Raw genomic sequence first — 16,250 nt, forward strand, 5'->3', positions numbered from 1 at the left:
GCAAAGCAGCCCCAGCGTATCAAAGATCCTCCAGCCCACCATATTGAACAGTAGGTATGAGGCTCTATTTGGAATCTACGTTCCTCTTCTTACGCCAAACATACCCATGATGACTGTGGCCATAAAGTTCAATTTTGGTCTTATCTGCCCACAGCACCCACTCCCAGTCAAAGGGCCAATAGCATTTGGCAAAGGACAAGATGGGCTTGCATCCTCTTCCTGGCAAATTAACCACCATTCCAGTGGTGTTGAAGTTTTTAATTATCTCCCTGACAGTCAATATTGATATTTTTAAGATTTTACTTATTTTTATACCCATTATGTGCTTTGTGAAGATCAACAATGCTTAGCCTCATTCCTGTTGTAAGTTCTTTGACCTTCCCCATGCTGATGGATGACAAAAGGTTTTTGTGTGTGCATTTAATCATTTTTATACCCTAGGGAAACAGGAAGTCACTAAAGTACACACATTAGATCATTAAGATAAAACTGAACTTCTATAAGTATAAATATATTATTTTTCAGATGTGTTTCATTGTATTTTAAGTGACCTTGAAGTAACAGCATTATTTGTTTCCAATTGAACCTTGAAATGAAAAAATGTTTTAGAAAAAAAGGACAAGTATTCCTCTTGCATATTATCTATGTGGTTTATTTTATTAGGACTTTTCTTCATGTTTAATCAAGGGGTGCCAATAATTCTGGAGTATCACTGTATCTGCCATATAAAGAAATAGATATGATGCTGTATTGAATTAACCAATTTACATGTTAACAGTTTTTAAAATTACATGGTTGTAAGGTAAAACCTTTTCATTAACAAAACTCTTAATTACAAAGGAGAATAAAAGGACAGGAAATTTCTGAGGGGCTGCTGCCACTGTAGTGAAATTGCAAGACCAAAAAGACATTTCAGTATGTATGTTTGTTAAAAATGTAAGTGAGCTTCCTCAAATTCTTACATTTGGTCATTTCTGAGCCTACACAACATAAGAAATAGCTTCCCGGAATGGGCGATAAAACATTCAGAAGTCCATTCATCCTTCAAACATGATTTCATTTATTTTAAAAGAGAAATATAAAAAGAAAAAAACTACTCCTTTACAAATTTATGCGAGAAGGCTCAATCAACTACATAAAATGTATTAAATACATGACATTTAAAAGCCAGTTCTCATTTCAGTCTGGTAGTGCTCTTAGTAACGGGAAGAGTGTCCGAGATGTGTATAAGCAGAGAATGGCAGCTCACCTTTTCATTTCATTCCTGACAAATCAGAACTTGGTTCTTATCAAACCTCAGTTACAGAGCCATGAGGCACAGATACAGTAAAACATGACACTGAAAAGACTCCTTCCATTGTAACTAGAACATTCAAAGTGAATTTGTAGGGATTTTGGCCTTAATGCCCTTAGGGAGGCTTAAGGAGCCAAGAGCATAACACAAGGCTCAGGTATCTGTACTGGAATCACACAGCTCAACGCACAAAGCAGCAAAGAGAGCCGTCTGCTAAAAAAAACAGTTTGAGTATCCCATGTTATGTAGTGTCTAACTTTGGCAAACAATGTAGGATTTCCAGCATGTGCTGAAATACACAAGTTGTGAAGATTCACCAAATTCATCCTGTGACCAAATCAAACTGAATTTGATTTTTGCAAGGTTTTTTTTTTATGGACACCACTATCAGGCTAAGCTCACGTCTTCATTTCTGTATAGTAAAACCCACATTGCTACACCGACCTGCCAAAACACAAAATACACAAATTCATCCCTGTCAGCCTGATTTCTTGGTTCTCCTTGAAAAGGTAAGAAGGTTCTGTTTTATCTGGGTGTCACTGCAGTGCAAAGGCAAAACTTCTATAGCACCACCTTCCTTTTATTAAAAAAAAACACAAATGAAGAATAAAACACCGGCATTAAACTCAGCCCATACTCAGGATTATTTACACACCGATATTGGTACAAGAAGTGCTTTTATAGTGAAGAAAATGTCTTTTCATAGCAGAAAGCTTTCCATAATGAAGAATGGACAATCCAGGACCCTGCCATGGGCCCGGTCAGTTCTTCTACCTGGAGAAGCATGTGGGGGATCTTCCTTCCACACGCCTCCATCTGTGGGTAAAATGACGAAGAGCGACCAGAACCCTCCCCACTGCCTGTTACACTGTTTCAACCGCTCGGCTGAGAGCAGCCTTTCCTGAGTCCACCCCCCTCCAGTCTGCTCACACGGCTTTTTTATGAGACTGGTGTCGAGTGATCGCCTCTAGCTTCTGCCTGTATGCCTCGGCCTCCTTCTCCTTCTTCAAAAGCTGCTGCCGGTACTTCTGGGCTTCCCGATTAGCCTCCTCTAACTGTTTCTGTAGAGCTTCTTTCTCCTGTGGGTGCATAGGAAAGCAGAAAGCTGGTTTGAGATGAGCAGAACACGTCTTAAGGAGTCACTGAAAGGAGTTCATTTCCATGGAGGTCTAGTCTCGCTGCTGCTCCCTGGACAGCAGTGTCTGCTGTGTGAACTGGCGTTCGTCACCCGTTTCTTGTGCCTTCTCTTTATTCAAAAACGACTGGAAATGAAAAACACTGACAGCACCGAGTCCTACCATTGTGAGTGCCCTGCTCTCCTTGCAGATAAATACAACTGCATGAGTTTCAGCCCATGAGACAAACACCACGTTAAACTACACGGCTGCAGTTTCATTTCATTGAGCTCTTGGATTTCATGGCTCCAAGTCACAGCAACATTATTTTAAATCCCCAAATCAATACTAATTTCTTTAAGTTGGCATTTTGTAACTTTTGTTAAACTCCCATAAGTCATTTCTTGTATGTAGATCAATTCTTTATGAGCTGCCTTCCAAAATAAAGTGAACAAGATATAGGCAATCAGACAATCTTTATAAATGAAAAAAATCTATTGCATTAAATAATTTTATATCTGAAAATGTATTCAAGACAAACTGGCTACATATCACTTATGAGATGAAGGTCATTCTGCATCAACACATTCTCCGTGCAGCAGATTTTATCAGCAATGAAAAATAATGTCCCTGGAGACAAATATATCAATTCACATTGTAAAACTCATTAAAATGACTGTCAAATGAAACCATACCATGCCACATAAATAATCACAATTATGAACAGAGACTCTCCAATTAAAAGAAGCAGCTGTAGGTGTTGGGATTTTCTAAGAACACATGCAACTCAACTGTCTTCCCAAAGCAGATGCCAATCACTTGCTTTGGATTACAAATTTTAATGACTGCATGACTAGTAAAATGAGCATTGTTTTACAGACAGCTCCCCATCACCATTAAAACGTTCTGTATTATTAATGTGCACATACTTCAGATTCTTTGTCTCTGTCTGCCTATTCCCATTTCTGTTACTGAAGTCAAATACTGTACTATAAATTCCAACAACCTCAAAATAAAACCCTGATCTAAAACTTTTTAAAACACATGAAACATTTGGCATTTTAATTGGGGAAAAAATCAAATGCTATAAAATACTAACCATTTTGATCTCCAAGGATCGTATATTAGATACACAGCAGTATTACCAGTTAACTGGTATTACAGCACTTTCAGATAAAGCTCTGCTCCTAAATATTTCCATGCTGCACAAAAAGCCAAATTCCAGTACAGGATTTAAAAGTTGATTTTGCTCGTGTTCAGTGTTTCATAATACTTGACTTAAAATCTTAATAAGGACAACTTAACTTCATCTTGCAATATCTTCTCATCTTTTTTTCAATCTTTGATATAAAAACTTCTTGCTGTGAACCGGTCACATCCTTTATATTGCTTGATGGCATGTATATATATAAAAATGCAAGGGGACATTAATTCACAGTCATACTTCCTAATATTTAACCACAAATAACCAAATGAGATAATAAATTGAGGAAACTTATTTTATTGGCAAACATTACAGATTTTTTATTGAAAAACAAAAAAACATTTATCTTTTTGATGTGTCAACGTTAAAGTAGCTTTGCAGCTACACGTTTATGCTGTAAAAATGCCTTTTTAAGTAAAAAAATATATATTCAAATATATTCAGCCATGTTGTGTGTCATTAATGTGATGTGTGCCTGGCACTCTCTTCTGCCATGCATTCTGCCGTATAGTCCTTTATTATCTCCATTCTTCTACTTCTCTCTTTTCTCCTCTAATTCAATCCCTTTATCCACTAGATTACCTTGGCTGTTCATACTGTACCTAAAATGACAAGATCACGAATTACTTTTGCAATCTCATAAGCAAACCAATGCTTCCACTTTGATATTAACAACTGTCAAGAAACATGTCCCTACTCACAATGGATTCACAATTTCAGTTTCATTATCAATTCATTCCTCTTCTGCATGTATGGATTCTAAACTGTTTTCAAGTGGAAAAACTGTGGGGAATTATCATTTTTCATATTTATGCTCAAGCACAGAAGACCAAACATAAATTAAGTCCGGTGACAATGCAGAGAAGATAGACAAATAGTAGCAAAAATAACCAAAGGCAGAAGTTCTAAAAAAAGCTTGTGTATTTTTTTAAAATCTCAGAAAAAAGCCACTTATAGACAGACTTACTTCAATTCCTGTGTTTTCCACATGATTTTCAATTATCTCTATACGTTGTCTTTTGACAGATGGCTCTTCGCTGATTACAGTCTCTTCTGCAATGTCTGTGGCCGGCACTGTTAAAACTTAAACATAGAAAAACTTTCTAAGCTAAAACTTTCTATGACAACACCGGTCAGAGAATAAAAATGCTTCCTGGATATTTAAAATGCAAGTGTTCTTAACGACTTTATTAATTACATGCGTTCATATAGTGTTTCATCCCAAAGCATTATAAATTAGAACAGACCTGCTTCATCTATCTCTGAAGTGCAGCCCCTCTACACAGCAGATCAGGGGGATGTGAGAAATTCATCCCAAAGAGGACTTTAGACAGGACGCCGGGGCAACACACCTTTCTACTACCGTCTCATCTGCCCACGTCCACCATAGCAGTGTATTGGCTTTTGTAAATTTTAATTCCAGAGGGGACAAACAAATCATAATCTAAACTGTGAAACAGATTGTGAAATACAAATGCAATATCTGAACTTGCTTCCTTCTTCTGCATGTGTTACATATAAAAAAATTTCCATCATTAAATATCTTTACAATATGGTTCGAAATTTACCTTGCTGGCCGTCTGGCATTGTCACGATGATGGGCTGGCCTATGCCACTTGCTGTCTGTAAGTTGCCAAGCTGGATGCCATCTGTAACAATAGTGATGACTTGCTGCCCCCCAGAGCTGACGACCTGCTGAATGGCCCCATCCACTGAGTCTGCTGTTACCACTTCTTCTGTTGCAACTACTGAACAATGAGAAAAAGTATCACAGTATGTAAGATATAAAACTACAGGGTATAAACTTTACCATGTGCAAATCAAGCAAAGTTTGCATGTATCACAACAACAGGAGCATGTGTTTTAAAGAACTTGTTACACAGAGGTGTCAACTTTGAAGATTAAGTGGTAATTTCTCTCTAATTGATGGAAATGGCCTAAAGAACATGGTGAAGGAAACACCAAGCACAACGAAAATAGATGTCTTTACAAATAATAAAGCTGTCAAGCAGTTCACATCACAGCTATAAGTTGATCTACCTTTTTATTTTTTTGTACATTGAAATTGCCTCGAAGAGTTAAAGTCTTCTGTGACTTTTGCGCCACCACAAACACAGGGGTTTAATCTCCATGAGTCAATGTTAAATTATACTGTATATCATTGACTGTGAGGAAATACAAAAGAAAAGCAAACACTTCTGGGATGTGATGACTTGTGCAGTCATCTAAAAAAAACATTTGCTGTGATATAGCCTATACAATTGGAGATGTTGGCTTTGATAAGGCCTCTTGGAAAGAAGAGTATTTGAATTCTGTCCACTCAAAGATCACACTTGACATAAGGAGACAAAAGCTAATGCTTTCATCTGATGTAAAACCTTCCTTTAATTTGTGTTTTAATGTGCACTCTACTCTGCAGACTGGATGCTGTCATTACCCTTTGTTTTGCTTGGACTAGAATTCTAAAAGGTCAAGTATCTCATAATGCAATTTCAAAACACCATCTTCGGGGCAGCATCTTCATTCATGTCAAAAGTTCTGATAAACTCAATAGACACTCCCTGTACGTTCCTCTTTTCTAATACCCTGCCTCAGTTATTCAAACCCACATCAAGACTCAGTCTGATCACAGGCATCCACGTCACAGTGAGCCAGGAAAAGCGTCAGGATAAAGAGGTTCATCTACAGGTGAATTGGAGGAGACAAGAAAAGGTAGTGTTTTTTACCAAAAGGCGTTCTTCGGGCGTAAGGTGGTGTGTCATGCTGACAAGCTGCTTTTTATTTCCACTTTCTAGTGTGGAATTAACCCCTGCTTGCTCCTTTTCACCCTACACTGACTCAGCTCCCCACTCCAAGCACTGGGTTAGTTCCATTATCCAGACCAACCCCCTGTACTGCTGGCTGCATCTGTTCAAAGCATTTGGGTATTGTATTTATCCAGAATAAAATGGTAAAGTAAAAAATAACAACACTCTCCTATTTAAAGTCAAATTATGTACTGTGAAAGACTCTTCAGACACTTATTTCAAAGTCTACATATGTAGATATCTTTGTTTTGGTAAGGGTAACATGACCACATCTGCTAATTTACATCATAAAACCATTTAAAAAACTGGAGTACTACACTATTAACCAGACCAATCATTTGTATACCACTACCACACCCTTGGTTTAATGGTGACACAGCTAGTGTAATATATTTGGGTAAATAAATTCAACCGTGTATCACCGTGTCCCAGGAAAGTACACCGTGTCCCAGGAAAGTACAGTACAACTTACTCCTCGGGCAGCCTGGAAAAATAAGCGGGACTTTTCCCCCCCTCCTAACACCTCCTTTTGTCTGGCAATGATAATTCTTCAAGTTAGAGGGTTTATAGGGGGTGTAGCAGCACTGAGCTTTTTGCCTAAAAAAATCTCAGTTATATTTTTAACAACTTAACACATAGTACCTGGAGTTTCAGATGAATTGGATAAGGGAGCAGATGCTTCTGCTAAAGCTGCTAATGTAGCTAATACTGATGTTGATGAGTTGCCAAACTGTACTGTTGACACACCCGCTTCATCTAAGAAGAGATTTAACACAAATTAGTATACAACCCTGGTTTTCCATTTACTAACAATACATTAAATCTCTTTTTAACTTAATTAGAACTGAAGAATATAAAACACAATCCGCAATCCTAAACCTAAAAGTCCTAAGATATGATGTACATCTATGCTCCATCAGTATTAGAACAACTCTGTTTACTCAGCCTATAGCAGATTCCAGCATCTTGTATATCGGGATATTAAATGTTGCTAGGAAAGCCAAATTTTGTTTAAAAAAACTTGGATGTGCCAACAATACCCAGACCTGTCACTATTCTACACTGCAAAAAAATGACAAGTGACAGACTGCAAATTAAACATATACCTGCTATTGATTAGCTTGTGCATTAGAGCTGACTGCCATGTTACAGTAAAGGCTAATGTCCACCACTTGCAACACAAAGTTTTCATTACTTCAGCCACCAGGCCTGTACACACTGCAACAGCTCGGCAAAGCACTTCATGTTCCCAGACAGCATACCTGTTGATTTTGAGGAATTGGCAGCTGAAACCAGGCCTGCGAGATTCACCACTCCTCCAGGACCAATTATAAACTGAGGCGTAGCTGTGTGTATCGTGACTGTGTCGGGACTTTCTGGGTTTGTGTTGATCTGGTTTTGCATGGACACCTGTGGAGAAGGCAAACAGTCAGTGTAGGGTCTGCTGTTAATCATTAAAGAACTGACGAAGTTCATGCCCATCGCTAGTACACTCTTTATTTGAGGACTTCGTATGAAGCCATGCTGTGCTCTGGGATAAAGCCCTTTGGAGCTGCAGCCTTTGATCCTAGACAGACATGCTACAGGTCAAGAAACAACTCCCCTTACACCTAACCCGGCAGCGTACATGCCTTCATTGTATCATTTTTCACTGCATCATTTAAAAGAATAGATCTTGTTTTTATACTGATCAGAGAGCACTGCTTCTTCTAATTTAGTGTCATCTTTTACAGTAAACTAGACCCTGGGCTAAATCAAAACATATATCCATTCTCCACACATAAGCTGTGAACCCATTTACTTGATGCCAGCCTGTTCTTTGCAAAATGCCTCTTTCTTCTGGTCAAAAAAATTATTTGTATTTTGTAACTGGCAGGTGCATCAGGGTTGGTATTTGACCCAGACCTAGTAAGAATGGGAAGAACACATTGCATTGCATTTGACAGTCAAATAGGAAGCCACCAGCAAAATGGAAATTTTTTACACTGGTTCTCATTAGCTTCAATTATAGATACAACTGTTAAATTGTAATATAAATACAGTATTTACAGTCAAGGAACCACAAAGTTAATCAAATTTCAGAATCAAAATCACTAAGAATAAAACTTCTATCTAACTTCTGCCAACACAGAAATACTTACATTTTTAGAAGAGTCAAATATAATCATATAATATTACAACAGTACAATACCTTATTTGGATAAGTGCTCACCCCCCTTACAATTGCATTTGTAAACTTGCACAAAATGACACAAGTCAGGAGATTGGTATAAAAAGGTTGTAAGTATCCCATGGAGCACAGTCAAGACCATCATTAAGAAGTGGAAGGCGTATGGCACCACCCAGACCTTGCCTAGACCAGGCCGACAGAAACTTTGAACAAGCTACAGGCCTTTATTACAAAGACTGGTCATTGTGTGCATGTGACAACAATATCACAAGCGCTCCACAAATCTGGCCTGTATGGGAGGGCGGCAAGAAAAAAGCTACGTCAAGTCTCGTTTATGTTTTGCTAAAAAGCACCTTAAAAATTCTGTGGCCAAGGGGCAAAAAGTGCTGTGGTCAGATGAGACCAAAATCGAACCTTTTGGCCGGAATGCAAAACGATACGTCTGGCGAGAACCCAATACCATTCCCAAAGTAAAGCATGGTGGTGGCAGCATCCTGTTGTGGGAGTGTTTCTCTTCAGCTGGGACTGGGGCATTTGCCAGGATAAAAGGGAAGATGGATGGTGCAAAATACAGGCAAATTCTTGAAGAAAACCTGCAGCCCTCAGCCAGGAAGTTGAAAATAGGAAGATGGTTCACCTTTCAAAATGACAATGACCCAAAGCACACCGCCAAAGCAAGCGTACAGTGACTGAAGGACAGGACGGTGAATGTCCTTGAGTGGCCTAGTCAGAGCCCTCACCTAAATCCCACTGAAAACTTTTGGAATGACATGAAGAGGACAGTCCATCAACGGTCACCACGCAGTTTGAATGAGCTTGAACAATTCTGTAAGGAGGAATGGGCAAATATCCCTCCCTCTAGGTGTGCAAAGGTAGTAGAGGTAGTATCCAAACAGACTCAAGGCTGTTATTCAAGCAAAAGGTGCTTCCACCAAGTATTAACTCATGGGGGGCTGTTCTCTTATCCAACCCAGTTATTCTACTTTTTCATTTTTATTTTTTTCCGGAAGTTTTGCTTTTCTTTTTTATTTCATGTTGCAAGGTATTATTTGTAAATAAAAGTTGAAAAAGTCTGATTTTGTCTTCTTTTTGGGCTTTAGAGCAACAAAAGGTGAACATTTTGAAAGGAGGTGGTGACTTTCTATACCCACTGTACATCACAGAATGTTGTTAGACTGTATTCATTATACCCATCTTTTTTAGATGCAATACAAAGGGAAAATAACTGGGGAATTACCTGAAGAATTTCTGCCAGTTCTTCGTTTGCATTGTCAACTGCAATGTCCAGTGCGTTCTTGCAGAATTTACTCTGTGCATGAACATCAGCACCATATTTTATTAAAAGCTCCACGACGTCTCGATGGCCATGCTCTGTGGCCCAGTGAAGGGCTGTCATTTTCAGCATGTCTTTGGCATTCACGTCAGCTCCATGCTAGAAACAAACAAATCCTAAATCAATGCATGTACTGTTGCTGGTGAACTTTCCACATTTACAAATGGAAAGGGATGATGAAAGTATCTAACAGGTCTGATTTTTTTGCTATGAAACTACTATTGTTTTGCAATCACTGTTCAATTTAGTGCACTCTAAAGACAACTAGCAAACAGAATTACTACATCAAAGCCATACTTGTGCAGCCTTTTGGTGTATAGTCTGTAGTGCTTCATGGGTTTAATAATAGATTTCGATACACCATAACTGTACCTAAAGTTTCACACTTCCAACATACTAAAAGATCTGACTTAGAAATGATCAAGAAACAAGAAATGTAATATTGAAAAATATAATGTCAAGGTAACTTCCAAAAGCATCCCTAAAAAGTGAGAAGCCATTTTATTACAGTGTTGAAATTAACAAGAACTCATCTAGGGGAAGGATTTAATTTTTCTGAGTAGTTTTAAAGATTGTAAGTATATACTGTGCTCTTCAGATTTATTAATACCCTTGAAACAAGAACACAAATTCTGACTTCAGATTTCACAAGTCTAAAAAATATTGAATTCTGGAAAACCCGAAGACCAGATTTAGTCACACCTCTAAGTATTCCATGAAATAAAATCCAGCAACCTATAAAAACATTATGCTAAAAATCATCCTGCCAAGAAGAAGATGCAAGAGTATCTTGTCTTACACCAAGAGCTGTAAGACAAGTAGCTCAGGAAGCAACCATAAATCGTAGGAAACAGTCCCATTTTCAACACAAACTGATGTTTTCAGGATACAAAGCATCAACATCACTTGACATTATATGGGAATGTGGTATAAATCGAGAGGTTGCAAGGAAAGAAGCCTTTTCTTGAACAAGACACAAAACTCGCATTTGCGGAACTACAAGAAAATTACAATTTGAACTATGTATTGTGGTCAGATAAAATTAAAATTGAGCTCTTTGACATCCACATCAGTGCTGCGTGGGCCATACCAAGGTAGAGCAAATACTGAGAAAACTCTCACATTCACTATGAAAGATGATGGAGAGGGAGACCTATATTATGTTTTGGGTTATATTACATCTACAGACTCAGGAGTCCTTTTTAAAATGTTGGTATTCATGATTTTCCCTACGTACCAGAACATTTTGGCCAGAATCTTGATCCCTCTGCCAAGAAGTTAGAGAATGGACAAAAACAGATTTTCCAGTGTGACAATTATCCAAAGAATATACCCAAATCAGCAAAGAAGTGGATAACTGCACACAAATGTTCTTGACTCTATCTTCGAACCTCAAACCAATTAAAAACATTTGTGGTTCAACCTCAGGAGCTCACAAAACAGAAACCAGTGGGTCTGAAGAACCAAGGGCTATTCTGCCGGGAGGAATGGTCAAACCTCTCCCTCTGAAGAGCAAGAATCTATCAGCACACATCATAAGGCTTCTAGTCACTGAGATCTCTGCCAGAGCAGGATTTATAAAATACCAACTACTAGGTGTGTGAATAAGATTATTTCTGACAAATATGATTGATCTCTTTGCAATGCTAAGCAAGACATTATCCAATCTGTAAATCTTTCTGTTAGAAACATTTCTGTTCCCATTTCATTCAGGTGGATGAATAAATTTGAAGGGCACTCTATATTGTTATACAAATTTAGTATGTTTTGAAAATATTTTACATGCAGCCAGAATCACAGGACCTTGAAAAATGTCAGCAACCTGCCAAGACATTTGGGTCACCATTACATCCCACAGATGTCTGTGAGCATTTGGAATCCTTCCCACAGGTCAGATGGACTGGAGTCATTACCTTCAGCAGCACCTCCACAATACGAGCGTGGCCCTCTGAAGCCGCCATGTGTAAGGGGGTTCGGTCCACCTTGGTCCTGGCATCCCGACTCACCCCTGCCCTGAGCAGGACTTCTGTGGTGGAATAATGCCCATACTGGGCCGAGAGGTGCAGGGGTGACGTTCCAAGCTAACAGAAAAAAAGCAGAAAGGATCAGGTTCTGAAATGAATGTGTTTAACTGGACTGTGTTCACTTCTTTAACTGTCACATTAACCCCTGTAAGGAAGCACCTGCTTTCAAGTTATTCAAACAAAAATGGCACTAATGCTTTCAATCCTAATATGAATGAGATGAGTTTAATTGTGCCTTTTAATAAATATAACATTTAAAATGATAAATTAGCTGTGAACCAAGGGAAGAGAGACTGGATCACTCCTTATCAAATTCTCCTTGGTCAAAACAGAAGTAAAAAACACTCATGCAGGCTGGTGGTATGACGAAATTCAGTATGCCTTAAGAAAAATAATTTCATTAGAAGAAAAATCTCTCGCAGCTAGATAGAAGAAAGGGCATTCTTGCACAGCGAGTTTTAGCAAAAAATTAAAACTCTCAAGCACTTGCTAGGATAGTCAAAAGCTGACAGTTAACAGTTAACAGTTCAATACCTATGCAAAAGTGATCTGATCAAGTGTACAAATGGGATCCATCATATCATAAAGATGTTCAAAGAAGAGTTTAATCAGTAGTGAACCTTCTTTATTATTATGATAAGCTTAATATCCCTAGCATGCATACAAATTGCTCTGTATATGAATGCCAATTATCAGAGGTAAAGCAGTTGCTGTCATGGTGCTTTTGGCATTAAATGAAAAAACCATTGTGCAGCCATGTCATTTCAGCACACCCCTGCTGCAGTCCTTACCCAGTCTGTAGTGAACGGTGCTCCATTAGCCATCAGAATACGGACTTCGTCATCCTGTCCTGCCCGGGCTGCCTCAAGCAGCTTCTTGCCCAGATCCACCAGGGACATCTAGCATCAAGAAGTAACGGTTCATCACTTTTAAAGCCAAGCGAAAATGGCTTTTTTTTTGTCCTCACACCTTATTCACACCAAGCGATAGATCAAAACAGGCAGTGTGCATGTAAACACACACTCAAATAGTTAAGCAGAACTGTATAGTTACAGTATGTAGCAATAACAATTACAGTACAATAGGTTGCTCTGTTAGAATAGGGCTATAGTGCAGTAGAACAGTGTTAATTCAACAAAGCACTACAACCTACATTACAGTTGTTGTACACAGAGGATATACTATAACTTCAGTGGTATAGTAATGTACAGTCTTACAGTACAGCTGTAAAACAAGGCTCATACCTGGAAATGATATTATAATATGACGTATAATATATATTTCATTATATATAATGATCCGTTATACCATCGATTGCATTACTTTAACTTATAAATTTGGATATTCACTAAACATACAATCTTTCATTATCGTAAAAGCAGAAGGTTCAAGTTATAGCCGAATGAAAACACTCATTTCTATTTGCAGTCAATCGAATCCCAAAGACACCTTTCCGCGTATAAAAACAGTATTTCGTGTATTTGCGCTCGTGTGTTTTAGACTCTCGTTTGTCTTTTTTTTACTCCCTCCACAAGCAGATAACTTTATGTGGGGATTCTGGACCTTTCAAGTACCACACTTTATTATACACAATCAAAATGGCGACGTGGATTCCGTGGTACATATCAAAACGAAAACAGCTCTCTCGGAAGATCCAGGCAAAAAAGTCGCTCTTTTCAGGCTAAAACCGGAAAAATCAATGATAAAGGATCTGTATAACAAACGTTTACGGTCTTTGGAGTGCTTGATGAGATGAGAAAACACCAAGCACGCCAATAACAAATGTAAAATTCTGCCTAGTTCCGTTCCCATATTAATCGTGATCGAAACCAGACGAGGCTTTGACGTTCAGTATTTAAAGTCAAACTGGGGTCCTGCATGATAACACGACACCCATTCGCTTACCCATATTCGGTCTGCACGTATCTACTTCTTCAACACCGTGCTTCCCTCGGGCCCTACAGCCCGCTACCCAAGCCATGCAAGGCGCACAACACCAGGCCACCATTTTCTCCGATAACACCCCCACTGCCGCCAGAAAACACCGGGACCCCAGCCCAAAGTAAACACGGCGGGGCACTTATTGCTCCCCAAAAAACATAAAGCTCTAAACGCCAGTAACCCCGGAAACCTGGCAAGTTTAATGCAATAAACAGGAAACCGGTCGGATGCTCGGGGTTCCGGGGGAAGTTGAATTATTTTTCACCAGCAAAGAGATCAACTTCCACATCCGGTAGGGCCGCACAAAACACCCCGACACTGACCTGGAAAAGATTCCTTATTGCCTGCCACATTGATAAGCATGCCCGCCCGAGCCTTACCTTACCGTTTGGATCTGCCGGACCGCGGTACTTCGGGCCGACGGAGCCTGCGAGGGTACCGAGGGGGTTTTGTTACGATGCTGTCTCGCCTAGGCGCCCAGTTTTCTTACTCACAAGTCCCCGTATTTTGCGCGGATGTGCACAATCCGGAGCTGAGTGATCAGCTTCTTCTTCAATTACTGTTGGCAGTTATTATCGAGGTAGCGACTTGTAAACCACCCTCTCATGGGGCATTGCCCTCATTTTCCTGCCAGTGTTAAAATCTGAAGCAACCCCGGTGCACCTTAGTAGTGGTTATCGGCCATGTGTAGTAGTTTTATGTGTGTTGTTGTTGAATAAACAAAGTGAGAGGAACGTACATGTGCGTGCGGAGTGATACTTAGTAGTGCGCTGTGGCCGAGAAGTCGGTGTGGCGCAGCTGCTGTGCAGACGAACCGCTGGGCGCTCGAGCTGCGCTTTGCGTTTTGAACCTGGATTTCTGCCGGGTTTCGTCGCCACGCAGAGAGACCGTTAAAATATCCGAGCCCTGCACAGCAGTGTGTAACATCGTCACTTTGTCAGGATCTTCTGGCCCCCCTTGCTTGTAATATTTTGTTAAATGTCTTTACTGGGAGGAATTCTCTGAAAAGAGTCTTATGGTCAGGAAAAGTTACACGGTAGTTTTTCCGCCTCGGGGTGAATATAGGGTTGTGCGGTAGTTTATGCTTAAGGACCGAACCCCATTTAAACAAAATCAAGCTACATTTTTATATTCACCGATGATAAAAATATTGGAAGCGGGTCTGCAGGGTGAACACATCTGTTAAGTGCTGTTTTACTTCAGCCCTTTTCGTGGGTGTGATGCTTTTCCATATATGATTGTAATTCAGAAACACGTACACACAGCCTGATTAGGAAATTATGTAGCTGTTGAGAATTAGATTCATGATTTTAGCCATCCGATTTGTATCGGAGATATGGTAAAGTAAACGGTGAATTTAAGATGTTCAGTGGCCTCAGTTGACTTATTTTAAAACAACTCATCCTTTCCAGTGCGTTTAAGTCGGCTTTTATCAATGATGAAATCCAAATTCTTCAGTGTTTTTTAATGTTTTAATGTGGTACAGTACATGGCTATATAAAACACTTGATATTTTATTGTTTTTGGAGGGGGAGATTTTGTAATCTTAAATAAAAAAAAAATTCACAGTCTCGTATTTTAATTCTCTGTAAATCCTTATTACCTTTTGCTAGAATAATTTCAAAATAAATGCAATCAATCTCTATCCCTTAATAAATTTGTTAATAATATAATAGGTGCCAATAGTTATATAATTTTATTTCAATTTCAAGAATAAGCAGTTCATTAATTTCGAGTAAACAATTTTCTTACTCGAATCATGGTGTCACATTTACATTTTTCACCAAAACATAAGCTCCTTGCAGAAATATTACAGTATTACTATAAAATTATCCGATGATAAAAAGCTGAGAGAACACTAGGTGGAGATTTTAATTTGATTAATGTTTTTTCTACGTTGTAAAGATCTTAAATTGAAAATAAATTTGTAATTCTTGAATGTTGAATTATAAAAAGCGGTCTTTTTTTCCCTAGTTTTATTATCAAATAATACAAAGAAGATACAGCATCCAAAACAGAAATGTGAACAGAAAAGACTCCAAATGATATGTTGGCAGAGAACATTACAAATCTGAACATACCAAATTAACCGTTTATAAAACCCCGCTTGCTAGAATGTTACATTTATTAGAATGACGTCCTAAATTTTTTTTAATTCAATACAACTGTTATCACTGTGATTAATAAAAGTACTATGGAAATTTTCTAATACAGATTGTATGGGGTGTCTTTAAACCGTATGCTGTTAAACACCCGTAAAAGTATATAGTGAGAACTTGGAAATATAGGGTGGGGAAAAAACGATCACACCAAGACAACCACTCCCGGACTCCCGGCGCGCTGCACTTACGAGTGTTAATAA

The 16,250-nt window shown here is 38.8% G+C and overlaps 1 protein-coding gene across 5 annotated transcripts; it reads right to left on the reverse strand.

Moving 5' to 3' along the window:
- Window positions 1-1,040: 1,040 nt before the first annotated feature.
- On the reverse strand, window positions 1,041-14,397 carry gabpb1 (GA binding protein transcription factor subunit beta 1). Of its 5 annotated transcripts, none has more exons than XM_088921811.1 (9): window positions 14,274-14,397; window positions 12,739-12,846; window positions 11,837-12,004; window positions 9,828-10,022; window positions 7,683-7,830; window positions 7,063-7,176; window positions 5,182-5,361; window positions 4,581-4,696; window positions 1,041-2,373 (listed from the first exon to the last, which is right to left on the reverse strand). In XM_088921811.1, exons 2-9 carry the CDS (start codon window positions 12,844-12,846, stop codon window positions 2,221-2,223), a joined length of 1,182 nt encoding a protein of 393 aa, XP_088777937.1. In that variant the 5' UTR covers window positions 14,274-14,397; the 3' UTR covers window positions 1,041-2,220. The 5 variants fall into 5 exon arrangements, with proteins under 5 accessions (XP_088777937.1, XP_088777938.1, XP_088777936.1 ...); XM_088921812.1 differs by having other exon boundaries at window positions 14,269-14,391; XM_088921810.1 differs by lacking the exon at window positions 14,274-14,397 and adding an exon at window positions 13,853-14,135.
- Between the last annotated feature and the right edge of the window lie 1,853 nt (window positions 14,398-16,250).

This window comes from Atractosteus spatula, chromosome 7 (assembly GCF_055471065.1).
Source record: "Atractosteus spatula isolate fAtrSpa1 chromosome 7, fAtrSpa1.hap1, whole genome shotgun sequence".
Taxonomy (NCBI): Eukaryota; Metazoa; Chordata; class Actinopteri; order Semionotiformes; family Lepisosteidae; genus Atractosteus; species Atractosteus spatula.